Source organism: Python bivittatus, unplaced genomic scaffold (assembly GCF_059951505.1).
Source record: "Python bivittatus isolate LINGU-HERP-01145 unplaced genomic scaffold, Pbiv_v1 ctg000020_np1212, whole genome shotgun sequence".
Lineage (NCBI taxonomy): Eukaryota > Metazoa > Chordata > Lepidosauria > Squamata > Pythonidae > Python > Python bivittatus.
The window spans coordinates 67,562,493-67,582,265 of NW_028277030.1; the positions used below are offsets into that span (position 1 = coordinate 67,562,493).

The following is a 19,773-nucleotide window of genomic DNA, read 5'->3' on the forward strand; positions in this document are numbered from 1 at the left end:
CAGGCTGTTTTGAATTTATTTAATATTTATTTTGGAGTGTCTGAGCTTATTATATTCTGATGTGATGGTTGAATGAACTCCTGTGGTTTTTGTCTTCTGGTCAAACATATATGCATCACTCAGCAGCCTTACTGGCTGTTCCTGCTTTCTCATCCGATAAGGATCATAGGTAGAGTTCCCTCAGACTGCTACAGACTGCCAGAGAGGCGGTATACAATAATGGGTACTTTCTTTCTCACCATCTCATACACACACACAAATCACAGTCTCAGCCAACTCATAATGAAGCTATATGAATTCTACATTCTATAGGAATTCTACATTCTACCAAAAATGTTAAGTTTTTCCTTCCAAAAACTGAAAACAGTTTAGTTTCCAGGAAATTGAAAGAGTATGGTTCAAAGGCTGCACTGCCTTTGGAGGGCTTTCCAAAGACAGCATAGCTTTCCAAGGGCTCACGGAGCCACGCATAGGAAATGTTCGCCAGAGAAGCTGGGTCCGAAAAGGTGACAGCAAAGGCAGCAAGGCGCTTCTGCTTCGGCAGCTGGGTGCAAAAGGCAAAAGGTTGATGGGGGGAACTGGGAGAGAAGGCAACTGGGTGAACAAATGGTTGCTGGTGCTTTCCAGGCACTGTGGCATGCTAGCAGTTGCTGGGGCAGGCTGTAGCAGCTGTGGCTTTTAGGGGCGGCTGCAGCTTCATGCTCTGCTGCAGCTCAGGGGCTTCTTGCAGCCCCAAAGCTGCAGCACACCAGAAGCCCCTGAGCCGTACTGTGGCAAGCAGCCCCAGAGCCACATCGTTGTGGGGCTGATTGCTGCCCCACAAGGCAGGGTGCAGGGTGGCCAAAAGGGCAGAGATGGGAGGGAAGATAGGTGGCTAGGGAAGTTAGAGGCAGTCCCTTACTTTACTGAGGCTTGAGGCTGAGAGGGACCAAGCCTGGAATGGTTTGGATTGGGTGGGCCCTCAGCTAACAACTCGTGAAATTTGCTTAACAACAGCAAGGGGGATTGTTGCCGCTAAGTGATGTGGTCACGTGATGTGTTGCTTTATGACCACATTGCTTAGCGATGGAAATTCTGGTCCAATTGTGGTTGTTAAGTTGAGGACTACCTGCAACTCAAACATCATAATGAAAATCACACCAAACATTAAAAAACATTAAAACTCACAATACGTTATATGCTACTATATACTACTACATACACAACAACCTCAGACAAACAGGCTGTAATAATTCATAGCTACAAGCATAAAATCCATGGTAGCAATCTTAAAATACCAAACTTTTAGAGAGAAGCTTAAGTGTAAAGATGAGGGTTTTACCTTTCTTCTTAAAACAAACTAGGGAGTGGGCTTCTGAAAACAGTCTGTAAAGAATCTTCTCTGATTATCATAAATAATTTATACAATCAACTTCTGAACTGTATTAGACTGTATGTTAACTTCAGAGGCACCTGTTACAAGCCAGTATGACATCAAAACATGATGTGCGCCATTGTGCAAATGACAATTGCACAATTGTCATTTGTCCCACCAGCACCACCACAAAAGCTAACTTTAAATACACAGATCAGAGATGGTATGTGGTGACAACATACAGATTTTCATTCAGAGATACTTCAACAATTGAAAAAAATAAAGCCATTACAAAAGCCTGATGCACTGAAGAAACTTCCTACTTTTGCAGTAAGCACTAGCTCTATACCTAAAATAGCAAAGGAATATGTGCTGAAGATTGTCATAAAGAGGAATAGCTACTGTTACAAGGATTGGAGTGGTAGGCAATATTCTAAATGCTACAGTAACCTTTACAAGAATACAAGCATTGAGCCTGCACAGCATAAATTATGATTATGATTCCGAATGTGTTACCCCGTCTTTGTGAAATAAGGAATTTGACATTTCAGCCTCCTCTTAAGATTTTGCTGTGGCTTTATCAAAATGTGAGGTTTCTCCGTCAAAAATAGCACAACGTGTATCTATCTCCCTCTCTCTCTTGGCAGAGAAACAGGATACAAACCACACTGGCCCAGATTTCTTTAGGGCTAACAGCTTTCTCCTACTCTCAAACCTTTGGTAGGTATACAGATTTTAGAAGAACAGCTGTTATTTAGAAGGAAAGGCTAGTATTATCTGAGCCAAACCATGCTTAGCTTTTCTGAGACCAGCCAAGGTCAGCACTCCAACACTGTAACTTATTCCTTCATATTTAATATGGAATTTTCATGGTACCATCATCCAACTTTAGACTTGCTGTGTCTGCCCCACGCATATGCCATATTTTCCAGACTACTGAAAGTGCACTTAAAAAAACCCCTCTCTTTTCTTTCTTTCTGGTTAAAGGTATCACACTGTGCCTCAGCACACAATCCTTCAGACTAGCCTAACATTTGAAGAATACCAGGATGAGTGAATCATTACCTAGCATTACTCTTTGCTGTTAGCTTTGGTGTTTGAGCCCAATAATTCTCTGATCTTAAAAGTTATTACCTACCTATGTATGTATCTATCTACATACCTACTTACCTGGTCTATTTTCTATTGAGTTAAAACAGATGCTTTCTGGGTTTTTCTCTTCTTCTTTTTCTTCTACAGCAGCCCTTTTTCACGGCTGCAACTATGTACTGGCAGGTTGATGAGACAAGCAAAAGCCAATGAATATTTTAAAATTATTTCAAAACCTTTTGTTCATGTTGATTTCTGGCACCTTAAGATTCAGTGGCAGGCCCTCCTTGTAATTCTCCAAGTTTTATACCAAGTAAAAAATGAGGTGGATGGCTCTTGGCATCAGACTTGTTTGTTCCCAACTCTGGCAGAATGAGAAACAGCAGATTACAAGGAGGCCTCCCACAAAAAGCCAGCAGCCAATTTCCTCCTCTTGGTTGCACTCATGAACTCTTCTCTGCTGCTCTATTTCCTCCAAGGGCGCAACTTTTGGAGGAAATATTGGCCACCCATATTATCAAATTCAACTTCCCAGTTTAGAGACTAGCAGTATGTGCAGAATATAGCAGGATATGTACACAAGACTCGAAAGTCCTAGGTGTGTGGGAAGTCCATCATAATCCTACTTGTGCCTTACAGCAGAAAAGTAATTGAAGTTATGGTACCTCTCTCTTTGTGGCTCTGGTGGACTTTGCTACTTTTTAGATCTGAATGTGTACTTTTTAAATACACACACACACACACACACACAGACACACACATATATATATATATATATGTATACACACAAGTTCATTATTATTCTTTGATATTAAATATGGCAAACAATCTCAGATGTTTAAATCAAGGGGGGGGCAGAACATACTGTATATGGAAATTCAAGGTAAATAAACACAAGTAAAACGAATACTAACAAATTTACAGATATCCTCTAATTAGCAAGTAATTCCAATCACTGACAACCTAAGAAAGGGTCCAGAAGTTCATGCAACCAGAAAGAGACTACATTTTAAAAAGCATTCTGCTATGACACATCACATGTCAGCAGTTATTTTCACCATGTCAATATACGCATAGTCAACTTGGCATTATGTCACTTCAGCTAACATGAATAGGCTGAACTTTCCAAAGAGCAAAATCAGACAGCGTAAGAAAACATTTCACAGACAGTAACCCCTTTTAAATCCCATTTTCCCTGTTTTAAAGGGGAGTCCATTTCACTGACAGGGCACAGGTTATAGCCTTTATCAGAACCTACCTTGTGATAAGAGCGGTGAGGCAAGCTCACTTCTCTGCTCCTATAGCATCTTCAGATAGCCAGCCAGCACGTTTTGGGTGTCTCCATGGGAAGGGGGGGGGGGGCTGGAAGACTGCCTGCAGAGCTGCTGTGAGGAGTATTCTAAATGAATAAAGTCATTCAGATTCACTCAGTGTTGGATTCTGGATGGGCTGGTCTTATGGAAGTGACTGAGGCATGTCCTTGTTCAGTTATCTGGGAAGAGTTTCAGCAAGTTGGTTCTGAGGAAGTGGAAAGGATACTTGTTGCTGTAAGTTCTGCCACCTGTGTTCTGGACCCACACCCACCCTGGTTGATTACGGTCTCTCAGGAGGTGGGATGCAGTTGAGTCTAAGCAGTGGTTACTGCTTCTATGCAGGAGGTGGTGGTTCCACCTGCCTTGAATGAGGTGATGTCTGGACCCTTCTCAAGAGGCTATCCTTGAATCCAACTGTGTCGGACATCTTCCATCCAGTTTCCAACCTTCCTTTTGTAGGGAAAGTTGTTGAGGTGGGCATTCAGCTTCAAAGGGCCCTGGAGGAAGTGGATTATCCAGACCCTTTTCAGTCAGGGTTCAGGCCAGATTATAGTATTGAGACAGCATTGGCCGTACTTGTAGATGACCTTTGGAAGGTTCGGAATGGGGGAGAGCACGTCTGTCATGGCTCTCCTGGGTCTCTCAGTGGTTTTCAATACCATCCTTCTGGACTGGTTGAGAGTGGAGGGCACTGTTTTGCAGTAGTTCTCCTCCTTCCTCCACAGCCAATTCCAGTTAGTGTTATGGGGAGGGGAGATCTGGCCCTAGACCCTCATGTGTGGTGCCCCAAGGCTCAGCTCTCTCATCATTCCTATTTAATATTTACATGAAGCCTCTGGGTGAGGTCATGATAATCAGTTGTACATATCTACCGTAGGCTGATGCCATTCATGTGCTTACCCAATGCCTGGAGGCTGTGATGATCTGGAAAGGAAGGAATTGGCTGCAACTCAACTCTAGCAGGACACTGTGTGTCTAGGTTTTAAGGTCCCCTGAGTCTGGAGAGTTGTCATCTTTCAACTGCACTCCCCCAGTCAGAGCTGGTGCGCAACCTGGTGGTAGTCCCAGCCTTGCGGCTCCTGTTCAAGAAGCAGGTGGGAGCTTTGGCTAGGGAGGCCTTTGCTCAAATCCATCTAGTGCCCCAGATGTACTCATTCTTGGATTGGGAGGCCTTACTCATGGTCACTCATGCCTTAGTCACTACCTGATTGGACTACTGCAATGCACTCTACAGGGGGCTACTCTTGAAGTCCACCTGGAAGTTTCAACTGGTCTAGCACATACCCCAAGCCATCACACAATGTAAAATGGTACACAATGTACCATTTCTCTTCACATGGAAATCAGCATGGCTAGTATTATAAATATTGAGGCTTTCCACATAAACTTTTGCATCTATGAATGCACTTCTTGTGGAAGCTGATTTCATTTGAGTTATGTCAGCTGGAAAAGGGCTCAGGAAACTTCTAGATTGATAAGTTCTTGTTCATTGCCCCAAAGGGCTACACTTATTATGACATCAGCTTTTGGTGACAAAATGTGATTACTGGATATATGGTCATTTTTCAATCACCACAAAATTCTTCGGGTACACTTTAATTATCTCTACGAAACCCGGGATGGTGGAAAAATCCATCCATTTCAATTTTCTATACAAGATTGATATAAATCTGCACTTCCCAAACCTATGTGCAAAGCAGTACAGATTTTTGCACTGACCTCTGCCTCTTCAGAAATGTGGCTGTTCTAAATGATCAGCTGCTTTACTGCTGTGCTTGGAAGGGTTTTAAGTTCATGCTATTACATGTTTCTATACCTTTATGAAGTTACATGCTAGGAGTCTTTTATTAATTATTGTGGTATACAGAACTAATTAAAAAAATGTGGGTTCCATCTCCTAAAAAAAGAATGGGAATATGGGGAGGAGAGTGCTACTAAAGTCACCATTTCCAATGGAGGTTCAAGTAACCTCTCTGGCCAATATTTACTGTCAGCTTCATTTGGTATATTAATTATTCACCTTTGTAGACAAGGACAGTTATTCATGCTCTGGAAATCTCAGGTTACTGTAATGAGCGGGGGAGGGGGAAGAATACCCCTTTGTTTGTTTCAGAAGCTGCAGCTTGTGCAAAATGTGGCAGTCAGGTGGGTGAATGAGACATCTTGCCATGTACATGTTCCATCCTTGTTGAAGCAACTGCACTGGCTGTCAAGCAACTATTAAACCTATTGGGAGTTTTCTTCTTGAAATATAGATAAGACCCTAAACAACTTGGTACCAGGATATCTGACAGACTGTCTTTGCCACCATCAGCTTGGCTGACTGATAAGATCATCAAAGGATGTCCTGCTGCATGTGCCAAGATTGATATCTTGTGATTATATGTGGAGAGGCCATCTCCATGGGAGGACAAATTGCTCAAGTGCTCTTCCCCCATACAATATGCTATGTACCTACTACTAGATCTTTTAGAGGATTATCATCCAGGCCTTCCTTGTATCAATGTTAGTTAGTGGTTCTATTCTGCTTTTGGCTTCCTCTCCCAAATTTTAGTGAATTTTATGCTGCTTGAATTCATTGTTTTTATACTGTACCTTATAATTTTATTGTATATTGCTTTGAGAATGGACATATATTAAATAAATGATTACACTGTGATGCGATTTGCAACTCAAAAATGCACACAAAAATAGAAATACAAAGAAAAGGTGTACACCAAAAATGGATATACCTGAGAATGTAGTTTATAAAAGTGTGTACATCAGGAAAAGTGTATACAAAATGCATGAGTTTTCATGCACATATTTTTGGATAATTTTTCAGACTAATGGGTCAAAATAACCCTAAGGTCAGGAAAATGAGAAATAAAGTGAAGCTAATCTACAAAATTTGCCTCTACCAACATTTCCACAGAGTTAATGCTTTTGTATGTTCCACTGTGAAAACAAAGAACTGAAAGGCTATCATGCTTTCAATGTCAAAAAACAAAACTCCTTGCAACAGCAACTGCTTTGAGTTAAAACAGTTAACTAGACTTGCTTTTTATTATTGTTTTCAGGATAAAAGAAGCAAATATAAGAAAGAAAGAAGAAACATATGAAAATGAAGGCCTCATTGCATTTTTTTTTTTAATCTGTTCAGTCATGTCTGATTCTTGGAGACTGCCTGGACAAGTCTCTGCAGTTTTCTTGGCAAGGTTTTTCAGAAGTGGTTTGCCCTTGCCTCCTTCCTAGGGCTGATGACTGCCCCAAGGTGACCCAGCTGGCTTTGTGCCTAGGCAGGACTAGAACTCACGGTCTCCGGGTTTCTTGCTTGATGCTTTAACCACTACACCAAACTGGCTCTCAAATGTGTGTTATCAAGCCAAGTAAATGTAAAACATTACATTGTAAAAAATTCAAATTTAATCACCAATTTTCATTTTGATACTTTCAGTTTTATGGGAGGCTATTATTCAGTGGTTGACTATCATGCTAAATTGTATCAAAATAGCTTAGCTCAGTCTTCCAAATATGATTTAAACCCCAAAGATCTGCAAAAAGAAACATCAAATTAGTTTTTTTAAAGCTGCTTTAACACTTTAAAATCTTTCGAGTACTCTTAAAGTCACTGGAATATAGACACAGACACATCGCAAACCTCTGTACTGAGACAAAGTATGTAGAGGAAATGCAACGAGTTTATCATGATAAACAGTAACAATTAAAGCTGACATTCTAAGGAAAGTCCAAAAATTATCAATACATCACTTCTCAAAACCAAATTAAAAAAATAAAAAAGAAACTAGCCAGGTTAGTCTCTCATCTTCAGCATGGAAGAGACATAGTGAAGTCCAAGAGAAGCAGAATCAAAACAGAGCCCCTTCTAAGATGCCATGGCATTTTTTACAATCTTTTCACTGCTCCAGAATAAATATTCCCATGTTTCTAGAATTGAAATGAATTATTCCAAAAGTAAAAACTAGCAGGGGTCACTTGTATCAGAGAGATTATAGTTACTGTCTTTTCTAAGTGAACAGTAACCAACACAGCTTGGCCTGACCTGTTAAAACACTTTGATCTCATGGCACAGTTACAGGTAATTAAGTAGCCTGCAATTTTTGATGGAATGAATGAGGTGCCCAAAGAGAAATTTCCTGGGGGCTGTGTGCATCTTAGCAGCAGGGTAATTAGTTACACAGTTAGGGATGTGCCCAAAGATGCTTAATGCGCCAGATGAAGCCTGTCAGACCACAGTCACTTTATGCAACTCTTAGTAATCTTCCTCAAGGACATGCAGAGTAAACAGATAACGTGGTACCCACCAAGAACTTAGTCCAATTTAGTAAGGCAGCATGATGTTACAGCTGGAAGATGGCAAGAACAGGGTTGTTGTTACTAAGTCTACCACTTACCCTTTGATCTTTGCCATCACTAGCCAAGAGAAACTGGCAAATTCCTCTTGATCACTGTGAATTAGAGACAGGGGCAGCCAACCCAGAATCCACAGACTCCTGGCAGTTCCCTTAAGGGTTTTTTGCAATTTCAGGAGAACAATTGTTATGATCTGCTGCCAATTTTTAGTGCCACCACCAAAGTTCTCCATCCATATATTGACAGGAACCTCAAACCACAGTATTCTGAGCAATTTTCCAGAATGGCTGTGGAAGAATATAGGTTACTCTTCAGCAGCAGCATTTATTTTGTTTTTGTTTTTATTCCTTCCATGCTGTAGTCCTCTGAACAAATCGATTTTCAGAATTCAGTAGAATTATGCCACAGATGGAGCATGCAAAAAAGTGGGATAGTGACTGTTGTTGTTCAGTCGTTAAGTCATGTCCGACTCTTTTGTGACCCCCATGAACCATATTGCACCAGGCCTTCCTGTCCTCCACTGCCTCCCTGAGTTTGCTCAGTTTCATGCTCATTGCTTCAGTGATGCTATCTAACCATCTCATCCTCTGCTGTCCCCTTCTCCTTTTGCCTTCAATCTTTCCCAGCATCAGGGTCTTTTCCAAAGAGTCCTCTCTTGGCATTAGGTGTCCAAAGTATCTGAGCTTGAGCTTCATTATCAATCCTTCCAATGAGCAATCAGGATTGATTTCCTTTAAGGTTGACTGGTTTGACCTCCTAGCAGTCCAGGGGACTCTCAAGAGTCTTCTCCAGCACCACAGTTCAAAGGCATCAATTCTTCGGCGCTCAGCCTTCTTTATGGTCCAGCTCTCACAGCCATACATTACTACTGGAAAAACCATAGCTTTGACTATGTGGATCTTTGTCGGCAAGGTGACATCTCTGCTTTTTGATATGCTATCTAGGTTTGCCATGGCTTTCCTCCTAAGGAGCAAGCGTCTTTTAATTTCATGGCTGCAGTCTCCGTCAGTGGTGATCTTGGAGCCCAAATAAATGAAGTCTGTTACTGCTTCCATTTCTACCCCTTCTATTTGCCAGGAATTGATGGGTCCAGATGCCATGATCTTAGGTTTTTTTAATGTTGAGTTTCAAGCCAGCTTTCGCACTCTCCTCTTTCACCCTCATCAAGAGGCTCTTTAGTTCTTCTTCACTTTCTGCCATTAGAGTGGTATCATCTGTATATCTGAGGTTATTGATGTTTCTCCCTGCAATCTTAATTCCGGCTTGTGATTCTTCCAGCCTGGCATTTCTCATGATGTACTCTGCATATAGGTTAAATAAGCAGGGTGACAGTATACAGCCTTGTCATACTCCTTTCCCTATTTTGAACCAATTGGTTGTTCCATGACTGGTTCTAACTGTTGCTTCTTGGCCCGCATATAGATTTCTCAGGAGACAGGTAAGATGGTCTGGTACCCCCATCTCTTTAAGAATTTGCCACAGTTTGTTGTGATCCACACAATCAAAGGCTTTTGCATAGTCAATGAGGGATAGTGACCATCCCGTTCCTAAATAGCATAATCCTTTTAGAAAATTTAACCCTCTGTGTGCCACCACTGAAAAATCCCTACCCTCCACCAATTACGGAGCAGATTCCAGAGCAACGTCTGAGCTAATAACCATATCCTATCATCAAGTTCACATGAGACACAGCACACAGCTTAGAATTCCACCTGTTACCATATTCTGTACTAGCTGCAGTTTCCAAACATCTTTCAATAGGCAGCCCCAGACAGACGACAGACAGTAGTAGTGTAATCTAAGTATTGCCAGGCAGATTGCTTTTATCCTATAGAGGTCTACATGGCAACCATTTCAACCTCTTTTTAAGAAGGAAAGTCTGAACCAGGAGGAGCTCAAGCTCTTTACATGATCAGGTAGGAGCACAGAGAGTCTATAGATCACAGACAATCCTTTTTAAGGAAACTATAACCTTTCCATCATCCTAGCAAGTCAATACTGCTTTACCAGATCTAATGTGTGAGGACTAACTTTCATCCAGTAGCCATTCCGCCCACCGTTCCTAAAAGTTGCCAGAGCAATTTAAAAGTTCTGTCACTAGTTATAGACTGAATTAAATATTCTTCTGTTTCTTAAAGGCATATCTCATCCAAAGAATTCAAGTTTCCATAAATCATTTCATCTTTCATGTAAACAACTACAGTATTGTGCAGAGATACTTTAAAAGAAGATAAACTTATAATTTACCCAGTGAATGTAAGTCAGTTTTAGCATCTAAGCTTTGTTCTTGAACCTGTTCTGACACAAAATAACACTGTATTATCTAAAAAGAATAAAGAGAACAGCCAGAAGTATGCCAAGCATCTAAGCTGATGTGCGTTCTTTCTTCAGTCACCATCAACTACAAAACAAATAGTTCTGCTTATCAATTGAGATAATTACTCCCTTTCATGTGTCCTGTTGCTTTACCAGAAATGATACTTCTGCACTCTACAAAGAGCAAGCCTCCAGCTGTGTGTCCCATCATTTTTCTTTCCTTTTTTTTAAAATCCAATTACAAGACCAACATTTTTCTTCCAGAAGAAAATCTGTATAAAGAACATGCATTCTCCATCACCCTGAGAAATGCTGAATGTTGCAACTACTTTTAAAAAGAGGGAGACAAACAAAAGCAGTTGTAAATACAGTTTCCTTTGAAATAGGCTTTCAAGTGTTATTTGTCTTGCGTTGCCTTTTTGCAGGGTATTGCTGAGAGATGCCGGGAATCTGCCATAGCCCGAATTGCTTGGGATGGAGAGCAATTCATGCCAACCACTTACATATTAGATTGGCATATTCATCTCTCAGACTGAGTCCCCTGCCCCTTCACTGAATGGATCCTTACATCCATTGATAAAAATATAAGTTTCTGAAAATAAAGCAATGAGCAGGGAGTGCTAAATGATGACAAGCATCCCTGCTGAAAAGTGTGGATGTATTTGAAGATTAGCCAACATTGGACTGGAGCTGTTTTCCTAGAAATGGAAAACCCCTTTCTGAAGACCCAAGCAGGATTCTTTCTTCCTTCAAATTCTTTTCCTGGTCTCATTCCATCTCCCCTCTCAGGGACCTATCTTTTACCCCATGTTCATCTTAGTTTGCTTTTCTTCCCTTTTTTCCTGTTAGAAAGAGGGAGATGAATCTGCACAGGAGCTTGTACTTGTGCTTCTCTATGTTTTGTGTATGACAGAATATGCAGATGAGGGTAATTAATTATTTAAATCATGCCTCTTATTTATTGGCAATGGATTTAATCAGCAGTTTTTCATTCAGTTAATACTCATTTAATTTGTTCCCAAGCCCTGCCCTGCCCTACACTTTTTAAAGTGTAGATTCTGCACATATTTAAGTGGGGGGGGGGGGAGGGAAGAAATAAATCTCCCATATTTATTTCAGCTGGAGTTGGTGACTCTACTCTGAACAATACATGGGACTTTTGACTGTGTATGGTTTTCTTTCTATGCCTTTTTTTTGGGATGGCAGCTTAAATGTAGAGTTGACTTCCCTTTGAGCAAATATGGCACAAAAACCAATTGATTTGTATCTGTAGAGTCCTTGGGGTAGGACTAGTTGGGTCATATAATGTCTGCAAGAAAACAACCAAGCTCAGAAAACCCTAAGGACTCTACAGCCCAACCCTGAGCTACACATATTCTCTTCTATTGATTTGTATCTATCAGCCATCTGCAATCGATTTGTCACAATTCCTACCTCTGAGTTGTTTTACACAGCAGCAGCAGCAAGAAAATGTCTCTTTTCTTGAAACTCTATTGCTGAAATACAGACAACATGGGATGATCAGGAGTGGATCTTTGTTCTGAAGGACTGTGAGCATCATTCAGTTTGGTCTCAGAATAAATTTTCTTTTTTCTTTTTCCAGTTCAATTAGGTAGCTTCCTTTACTTTACAATTGTGTGTGTGTGTGTGTGTGGGTGGGTGGGTGTACGTGCCTTTGAGTCAGTGATGACTCATGGCAGTCACTTGGACAAGTCCCTGCAGTTTTCTTGGCAAAAATTTTGGAAGTGGTTTGCCATTGCCTGCTTCCTAGGGCTGAGAGAGAGTGACTGGCTCAAGGTCACCCAGTTGGTTTTGTATCTAAGGTGGGACTAGAACTCCCAGTTTCTAGCCCGATGCCTTAACTACTACACCACACTGGCTCTCTCAATTTTACACTTTACACTTTTACAATTAGGTACTTCCTTTACTTTACTTTCACATGTTGGTTCTGCATAGATCCAATTCTGGCCATATTATACTAAGACGACTATGATGCTCACCTTGTGTATACTGTATTCTTTGCTTTTTTTCTTAAACTGTGTTTGTTAATACTGATAATTATATATTATCAGGGTGCTCCAGATTTTATTTAATTTACTCTAAATCAGTGTTGTCCAAACTTGGCCACTTTAAGATGAATGGACTTCAACTCCCAGAATTCCGCAGCCAGCATGGCTGGCTGGGGAATTCTGGGAGTTGAAGCCCACTCATCTTAAAGTGGCCAAGTTTGGACAACACTGCTCTAAGTGCATATCCCCTGATCTGGTCTGGAAGTACTTCACGCAGAGGAAGTGAAACCTAATCCCTACCTGCAGTCTCCTTGTGCAGCACTGTACTTTTACTGCACCTTTATTGTAAATAACATTCAAAAGTGGAGCAGCACCCCACACGTTTTATGCATTGTCTAATATAGCCTGTGTTTTGTAAAGGGTCAGAAAGATGACACAGACCTAAAGAACTGCTATGATTCATGAACAGCTTAGACTCCCACAACCACACCCCAAACTAAAAAGACAGTATCAAAAACTGCTTTTGAGAATACATTTAAGTTTCAGAAGCAATTTAACATGTGGCATTATTGGCTTTTCCAAAGAAAAAAACCATAAAACCAAGTAGGGAGCATCGAGATTTTGGAATTTTTAGGAATCCAGATGATGACATAAACACATGTTTTGGGTCTATTTCTGAGTTCCCAAGAAATGCATATTTCCAGGAAGACTATGTAAAGCCAGATAGCAGGTTGCAGTCATGGATTGCCTGATGCTATTTGTGGATGTATTTAAAGAGGCTTAAAACAAGCTCTTTTGTCTGCAACCACAAATATGAACTAATCTCAAGTAGTGTTGATGTTTCGTAGGAAGACAGGCTTGCCCTTATTTACAGAGAAGTTATAACTAAACAACTGTGAATTATCTGGCAGTTTTAGTTTTAGAGGGAAAGGAATAGCATGAGATGTACGTATGTACAGTATGTATGTATGTATGAATGAATATAGAACGGTTTGGAGGGTGAGCTTTTCTCACCCAAAGCATTTATCACCAACGCCTATAATCTTATCCATAGTCTGCCCCATTCTCCCATTTTAATGCTCTTATCTCTATCCATCTAGCTACTAAACCTGTCAAACATTTTCATTTTTAATTTGTGCTGATAACTTGGAAGTGGGTAAAAGCTTTTCCTTGCATTACACAGAGTCCCTGATCAATTCTCATATGTCCTTGTTGTCCAAAGATTTCATCTTTCCCTGGCTATCATGATAGCTTGTTCTGAAAACACTTAGCTCTTTTCTCTTTTGAAATTTAGGGAATATATTTTCTGCCTGGGCTTCACAATGTTTCCAATCTCATTATATAACTCCTCAGATTCCTTTTTACATCACTTAAGCTACTGAATTAATTTCTTATACTTATGCTATATTCTCATCATATGTTCTCCAAGTCATATCTTGCTGGTATCCTCTTTAATTTTAATTAAATAATTAATTTAATTTAATTATTAAATTAATATAATTAATATACTTCATTTCTATATTAATTTCTTTATATTTTATATTATATAATTTATATAAATTATATATGTATATATAATTTATATAATTAATATATAATTAAATTAATATAATTAATTTAATTATAATTTCTTATACATGCAATATTCTGATCATATGTTCTCCAAGTCATATCTTGCTGGTATCCTCTTTAATTTTCTCACTTTAATTTGTATACTTGATAATACTAATTCATGTTCTAGTCCATAATCTACATCTGCAAAGTGTCCTGATTGACTAGATTGCACTTCTTCATCTTCTATTTCCTACCACATAGTCCAGTTTATTCCAATATTGTCTACCTGATGATGCCATGTGTAGAATTTGCTAAACGAGACGTGATAACAGGAGTTCTTTAGAATTATCTATTACCAGAGCAGGGCAAGGGGGGCATCATTTGCTTTGACAAGGTGCTCTGTGCTGCAGAGACAATCTACTCTACTCTTTAATGCAAAGGAGCAATGAGCTTTCATCAACAAGGCACTTGGCACAATACAAAACATCTCTTCTGGAACACCATCCTCCCCTCCCCCTTAACTGGAAATTCACCTGTGCGCTTCTGTTGTGCCTGAGTAGAAGTCCATTTTTCCAGTGAAGTGGCTGCTCCACTTTAAGAATCAGAGAGCCATGTCATACAACAAAGCTGTTTCAAAAGAGTGTTTCTACTGTCTTTTTATCAGAGATAAAAGCAACTAGCAGTTATAATTTACAATCTCAAAAGGAGTTCTATTTGTGGCTGCTTTGATACAGAAAATAATATCTCGCTTCAATGTATTTATTTATTTATCACATTTCTATATCGCCATATTTCCCAACAAGTCAGGGTGGTGTACAATGAAAATCAAAACATATTACAATAACTAAATACGTAAAACAATATCACAAAATAACCAATAACACCATGCGAATTGTATAACAGCAAAAATAATGTTGCAGAAATCAAGCTACATTCATCTTCAAGTCTCCCCTGCCAATCTCCTGGCACAAGTTTCAATGCAAAATACCCATAAAACATTACATTGATCATTCCATTATATTAAAGTATTGCCCTAGAAAGCCAGCATGGTATCACGGTTAAGGTGCTGGACAAGGAGTGGGGAAACCCAGGGTTCCCTGGGCAGAGAAATTAGTTGGGTGACCTTGGGCCAGTCATTCTTTCTCAGCCCTAATTATTGCCAGGCTCTGTAACAAGTTGGCTAAGAAACAAAACTCTGTGTTGCATCATGCATTGATAAGCTTTGCTGTAAAAATTAGGCAAGTACAGTGCAAAACAATGGTCCAGTTACAGTGGACCATGTAAATAAGCAGGACACAACACTAAGAACAACATTAATAAAGCATTCTTCTTAAACATTAACCACTCATTCCATCTTGAATACAATATATTCTGAAGCCTTTGGATGACATGTATCCAAGAACTGTTTGGGAAGCCTGAACATTTGCAGGCAGTCCTTGAGAAGTATGTAGAGGCTGAGTCATGGCAACTGGACTTCTTTTCCTTTGGTTTAATATGTTTTGCTGCTTGCCATGACTCAACCGCCAGATAATTCCACCTGGATGACTGAGAATCTTCCTCAACAAAACATTTTGAGAAGTATGCTTCACAAGGACAATAAAAAAATTCTCACACTTGGCTGTTCAGAGTTTACAATGGCAAATTTAAGCAATGCTCCACCTTTTTAGTTTGCATTGTAGTTTTAACTTTTTAGCTTAATTTTAACCTTTTGTAGTTCTTAACTTATACATTTTTTCTAGGATTTTATAGTTTTTTATGTGTAACGCCGCCTATAGTCACTTGTATAGTGAGATGGGCGGCATATATACATTTGAAAATGAATGAATGAATGAATGAATGAATGAATGAATGAATGAATGAATAAATGAATGAATGAATGAATGAAAAGACATCTGAGTCTTTGACATTTTGATTAGCTGTTTAAGTAATTTTATGTCAACGTCACTCCAGGACTTTAAGACAGAGTAAAAGGCACTGCTATGGTTCAGCCATTGTCAGCAATAAAACAATCTAAGGGAAGAACAGTGAAAGTCCATTTTTTCCATCTCAACCAAATGAACAGGGAAGGAGAATTATGCAAACTGAGTCTCCATACATTGAACTGCCATTTAAGAGTCATTCTACCACTCCAAACAATCTTAGCATGGCCTCAAGTGTTAATAAATAGACTGGCTCTGAATCAAAATGAAGCCAGTATGAATGTCATCACATAAAACATTTTGTCCTTTGAACAAAATACTTAATCTTACCACACCACTAGGAATCCGTTAACAACAATGATTAAATTGTTCTTTCCTCTATAAAACATAGGCTGCCATTTCACAATCAAAGTTTTTTTGCCAAGACAGGCATTCCAAACTCCACTACATTCACGTAGGACTCTAAATTCCTAGAACTTATTTCATTATTTCCTACTAGGATCAATCTGTGTTCAATGAAGCTAATAAAAGCTTCATTGAACCCTGATGACAGATGATAACAAGAAATTCACATATGTGTCAATGATGGCTATTGTTTATAAGCAAAAAAAAAAAAAATCTTTATTTTTTCTGGCAGACAACCATCAGTGGTAAGTTAAACATTTGACTGTTCAAGTTAATAATTTGATGGTAAGAAAGAAGGAAAAAATGACAGTGTAACCTGGATGATATTCACTTTCTCACTTCCTCCATATAAAAAAATATTACTAAGGAAGCTGATTAGCAAAGATGTTCATCTGACTTACTACTTTCTTACAACTGTCCTAAATGGGAAAATATATACATAAAAATGTATACATAGGAATGCATGCATGCATGCTATATTTATGGCAGGTTCTACTTCCCTGTAATATCAAATTTATCACGGGCATGAATATGTCTTTGTTTTACATTTCAAGTGAAGCCCTGAAAAGCAAATTCATAGCTGTCAATCCTGTCTTAAACACATGTGACATTATGCGAGTGTTTGCTAAACTCTCAATAGGCTAACATGCAACCAGCAGAGTTGGTCAACTGAAGAATTGTCAGAGAGAATTGCAGCTGAACAAAGGAAACATTCATGCTATACTCTGTAGTGAAACACAACATTAAAACCAGCTTTGCACAGGGGGAAGGGAATTGGTACTTTTAAGCAGCTGTGTTGACCTCATGTCTTGAAAGGAAGTACTTACAAAAGAAGAGCAAAAAAAAAAAAAGTACACTGTTCACAAAGGAAGAAAACAGTTTAGGGTGATATAGCTTTCTCTCTCCATAAAATTGTACAAGATTATATGGCTTTCCAATGGCACTCCATTAGGTGGCACTTAGAGCTGGTTCATCTTATAGTAATCAAAAGCTGGGGTAAACAAATGCTTCTGACCTACATTTCTTTTGATGGAGAGAAATGGGAGATATTTCATTTTCCCTTAGCACTTGCTTTGTTATGTGCATAAACAAAAGAGCCCAAATAGCAGGAAATATAGAGGGGATAGTTCTAGTGGAAGAATGCTTTCTAAAAACTATTAGCAAAATACCTCTCTTACTGATCAGAATTTCCACATGGCATAGTCTTATTTGAGATGAGTCTTCATATCATTTACTGCATTGTTCCCCATCTACAGTCTATCTCCATTTACTGAGCAAGAGATCAAACAGACTAGATACCCATACCCACTTCTTTAAAGGAACAGGGCTGGAACAGGAAGCATTGAAATCCTAAGATTTTGGAATAAATTGTCTTATTCAAGTGAAGAGGAGAAAAAGAAAGAAATGGATGAATCTTTCCTCTCTCTTTTCTTCCGCATTTCAAGCAGATGAAGGCTCTTCATATCCTAATATGTAAAACATAACACATCTGTAACACACACCACACATCTCATATGTCCCATATTTCATATCATAGCTATTCTTGGCACTCAGAGCATTACCTTTGCACCCTAAATATTGCTTGCCTTGTTTTTCCTGATTTCTCCGATGGTTTATGCAATTAGACCAGGAAACATAGCTCACGCCACAATAGAAAATTGTAGCCAGAATGGGGTGGCGGGGGGGGGGGGACATAAAATCAAAGTTAGGTGATTGGAAGAATAAAGGATGCAATGGTTGAGGGAGAGTAGCAAATTCTTAAATGATGCCAGGGAACTGCCTGTCAAAGACATTAATAGCCATTCTCAGCAGCTGGAAACAAGTGAATATTTTCTCAACACCAAATCCTGAGTCTTTGGAAATGCCCTTGTTCCTTCTGATCCACTTCCAGAGATGCTGGGGAATTGGCAGATATAACACACCTGGAGTACCCACCAACACTCTCTCACTATTTCTGCACTGCAATATGACCCTTCTTTTCTAGTAGCATCTTAAGGATGCGTGGCCAGGAAGTGAAGAAATTATACCTGCTGGTAGTAGATACAAATCTCTTTTCTTTGTTCTTTATTTGGTTTTGCTCCTGGCTTACCTGATATTCATTTGGCCAGAAGGTGCTGACAGCCAGCTCTGCCCGTAGCCAGTCTTTGCCAGTAGAGCCGGTCACATTCCAAATGGGGTTCGCCAGAGGACCCTTGTTCACCCTAACCAAGATGTTCAGAGTTCCAGGGCTTGTCCCTTTCTTACTGTACAAAAGGTAGCTGAAATCGATACAGTGAGTATCATTCTCTTTCATGGTAGGAAGCTGAAGTCGTGCCTTTTCTCCATGGCTGTGGTGTGAAGAATCTACTACCATGTAGGAACCTAAAAGAGAAAAGAAAGACCAACAACAGGTCAATATGAAGGTACATGTCAATTCATTCAGAAGAAAACAGGGACCGATCCCTGCTTTCACAATAAGGTGCACACATATTCCCACCAGCATCTCTGTCCACCATCTTTAGAAATGGCTTCTCTGAAGCTACTGCTATTTACATCAAACCAGGGCCGAGCAGGTGATTAGAACACAAAAAATGACCTTAGGCTACGGTCCATCTGCAGTCAAGCACTTTTGTAAATTTGTGTATGTGAAAGAGCAATTTATGTGCAAATGTTTTATGTGTGTGTATGTGTGTCCAGGTCGGGGCTGAATTAATTTACAAAAGCAAAAATATTTTACAGGTAATTTTTTTACCTGTAATTATTTTACCAATAACTCATTTTAATCAAAAGTCATTGTTTAATTAACCTTCACTTAACTTTTCAGAGTGTGGCCTCTGACTAGTACTTATGCATTCTTGTTGGAAGTGCGGAAATAGCAAGAACTGGTTTCAGTGACAATTTGGGTTGACAATGTAAGGAAGCTGGAAGATTTCTGTATGTGTTATAGACGTTCTGTCTCCTGTTCCTTGTTTGTGTGGATTCATCTTTAATGTAGGACTTACTTCCTTTTGGATAATGCTGTCAGTTGTTCAATTTATACCCTTTTTTGCTGAGCATTGGTATGTGAGTCCAACATAAGCAGTGTCCTTCTGGAACAGACCCCTGGCCCATCTAGTCCAGCAGTCTGTTCTTACAGTGGCCAACCGATTGCACAAGGAACCCCACTAGTCCCCCAGCAGAGACAGTCACATTGCCATCAAGGCTACTATCTTGATAAGCACAATACTAAAAACAAAAAACAAAAAAACCCTACACACACACACAAACCACTGGAGGGCTCAATATTCCGATGCTTTAAAGAAAATAGGTTATAGTAAGTAGCCAACACTAAAGCTTCCAAAATAATTTACCTACATTTATATGCAATGGAGTTATTCTGCATGCCAACCTGCTTTCCAGAATGGTTTCATTAACTACTTTTGAAAATGAACTTGAGGTAATTCAGGATAGACTGTTTCATTGCTCAATGAAAATAAAAAATA

The 19,773-nt window shown here is 39.4% G+C and overlaps 1 protein-coding gene across 8 annotated transcripts in view; it reads right to left on the minus strand.

The window, feature by feature from the left end:
• PTPRK (protein tyrosine phosphatase receptor type K) overlaps nucleotides 1-19,773 on the minus strand; it is a 377,364-nt gene that overhangs the window by 241,042 nt on the left and 116,549 nt on the right. For all 8 annotated transcript variants that reach the window (XM_088140673.1, XM_088140663.1, XM_088140667.1 and 5 more), the window contains exon 3: nucleotides 18,402-18,673. In XM_088140673.1, the coding sequence (XP_087996799.1) occupies nucleotides 18,402-18,673 (272 nt within the window). The remainder of the gene's footprint in view (nucleotides 1-18,401; nucleotides 18,674-19,773) is intronic.